We start from the raw sequence: 2,533 nt of genomic DNA on the forward strand, positions 1-2,533 counted from the left end.
GGTTTGACAACCCAGAGGCCGGTCGGGGCGTCTCCAGCGGTGCCGGTGCTGTTCGCCTTTCAGGACTGGATGCCCTCCGTGCGGCCCGGCTGTCCCTGCTGCGGGGTGTGCGGGCGGGCGCTGGCGCACCTGGTGCAGGTGTACTGCCCGCTGGAGGGGTCCCCCTGTCACCGCGTCGCCAACGTCTTCGCCTGTGTCGGGAAGGGCTGCTGGGGAGCGCCCCGGAGGTGAGGACGGGGTCTGCGGGGTTGTTCCGGAACGCGCACACAGTATGTCCCTTACGTGTCTTCTTGTTGTCGTCGCTGAACACGGTGTGCCGAAGCTGGAAGGTGCTGCGCTCCCAGTACTTGCAGACACCAGGAGAGGAAACGCGAGGCCGCGGCGTTAAACAGGTATCACCAGCAAACTGCCTCCTGGGGTGCTGTCCCCTGGGTCAGTGCGCTGCGTGCAGCGCAGCACGGGGGACGCTTTACAGTCGAAACGCAGCGGAGCTGGACGAGTGTCACACTTGTCACCGTAAGCTTTCTCAAGAAGCTGTGCTGTATGCTAGCTTTGAGTTGTGAGTGTGGTCATGTGGAGAAGTCGTGGCTGTGGAACTTCTGACACTGTGAGTACCACACCTTATGTTCTAGAAGTTCAGTTTCTTGTTTGTGATCCACGTTAGGGTTGTTTTAAAGGGGGGATTGCAGTCCAGCTGTATGGTCAAAACTGATACTTTAATTTCTTGAGCTACCTAAACATTGTTTTTCAACTTTACATGTTTGGCCTGCGCTGTTTAAGTTTGGATCTTTAAGATGTTTTCTTTACTTTCTAATTTAGATAGATTTAAAAAATATCATCGATTTTAATTAATCTGACTGAATTATTATTAATATAATTCTGGTATTTTTGCTTATGAAGAAAACCCGCATGTTGGCTTAAGAAGACTGAAGGAGGAGGATTGCTGTCAGGCTAGTGATGACAAGCAGAAAGTGTTTATTCTGCTGGTGCATTTGCAGTATGAATTTTTGGTCTGTGGTAAATGATCTTGTTCTCTGATAAAACAATGGTATTATCATTGTTATTATTTTCCCCCATGTTGTGTCTGAGCTTACCTGTGATGCAGTAACTGCTTCACATAAATGTCCCCAAAGTAGCCGTCAGTGGTCACGCCAGCTGCCAAGGTCTGCCAACACGACGTACAAAGCCATTCAAAAAGCCAGTGCATGCTTGTTCCCTTTCCCCAGTGTGAGATGTTTATTTGCCGTAACTGTGCTGTTGTGAAAAGTGAACATGGATATGCTGATAAACTCCGCTGCGAGGAGGATCGGTGAAATAACACTAAGCTTTAGCTTAAGGTTTTAGTTTTCTTATCTGTTATGAAACTGTATTTTAAGTACATTAGGGTGGATGATCTTGACAATGTTCTTTTTACTTTTGTTTTGTTCCTCTCAGAAAAAAGAATCAGACTTTAACTTTGCTGCAAAGGATTGGTGTGACGAAGCGGATGACTGGGGAGTCTGCGATGGAGCAGAGTCTCCTGCATGTGCCTCCCTTCAGCTGCTTGGCTTAAATGAAGCAGCGAGCAGCTCCTTGTCCAGAGAGGTAGAGTGTGCATCCCAGTTCCAACAGCTTCGCGTGTCGGAAGCTACGGATGGATCACGTTCCCTGAATACACATCCTTCCGTCAGTGAGGGAATGGCTGTGGCAACGGCTGGTTCAGCTCCTGTGTTCCGGCCCTTTTACATTAGTGTTGTGGATGAGGAAGACTACACTGGTTTCCTCGATACCGATCACGCAGATAGGCTATTGGAGGAGTATCAGCAGAGGGAGGGTGTTGATTTGGAGCAGCTGATGTCAGAAAGGTGAGAACAGGTCTGGGTTTCACACAGAAACTGGGAAGATTACATAGTTTCCTGTATGCTGATTGATAATCTGACTCTCACCGAATCGGAATGATTTTTGTTTGTAACTGGGCCCTTCAGGAATCACTGGTGTGTACAGTACTTTGCTGGAAGAACATAACAATGCACCCAGTTCTGTCAAATTCTGAGTTATTCAGAGATGCGTCTATCTCTGAGTGGCTGAGCAGCCGGAAGGTCCTTGGGCTCCAGAGAGAGCAGTGGACCATCAGTCTCTGAAACCGAACTAGCGTGGTTTTAACAACGTTACGCTAAATGGCATGAGTTTATATTGAAACATTTGTCTTCTTTTTTCTTTACAAGGCTAAAGCTTTTCTTATATTCCAATTGCATTTTAAACAGTCTCATTACTTAGAGATTTTTGACTAGACACTGGGATGATGGTAAAACTTCTGAAGATTTTGTAAAGGTTGCCTGAAAGACAAGATTTGAACTTAATTACTGAAAATACTGTCAGTATTAACTCAGGTCGTCACGGTGAGCACTTCTATCCAGACCATTTCTCTTGTGATTATATTCACATATACAGTGACTTTTCCGGAATTGTGGATAACATTGAATTTTTTGATAACTGAAGCTCCTGTGGAACGCAGAATCCACGTAGAACGCTTTTTCGTGGTGGTATTCCTGCT

The 2,533-nt window shown here is 46.6% G+C and overlaps 1 protein-coding gene across 1 annotated transcript in view; it reads left to right on the plus strand.

The window, feature by feature from the left end:
* Positions 1–69: 69 nt before the first annotated feature.
* Positions 70–2,533, plus strand: part of PDCD2L (programmed cell death 2-like) — a 5,488-nt gene continuing 3,024 nt past the window's right edge. The window contains exons 1-3 of the mRNA XM_010142627.1: positions 70–227; positions 323–392; positions 1,435–1,844. Of these exons, the coding sequence (XP_010140929.1) occupies positions 70–227; positions 323–392; positions 1,435–1,844 (638 nt within the window). The remainder of the gene's footprint in view (positions 228–322; positions 393–1,434; positions 1,845–2,533) is intronic.

The sequence above is a fragment of the Buceros rhinoceros genome, unplaced genomic scaffold, assembly GCF_000710305.1.
Source record: "Buceros rhinoceros silvestris isolate BGI_N320 unplaced genomic scaffold, ASM71030v1 scaffold45378, whole genome shotgun sequence".
Taxonomy (NCBI): Eukaryota; Metazoa; Chordata; class Aves; order Bucerotiformes; family Bucerotidae; genus Buceros; species Buceros rhinoceros.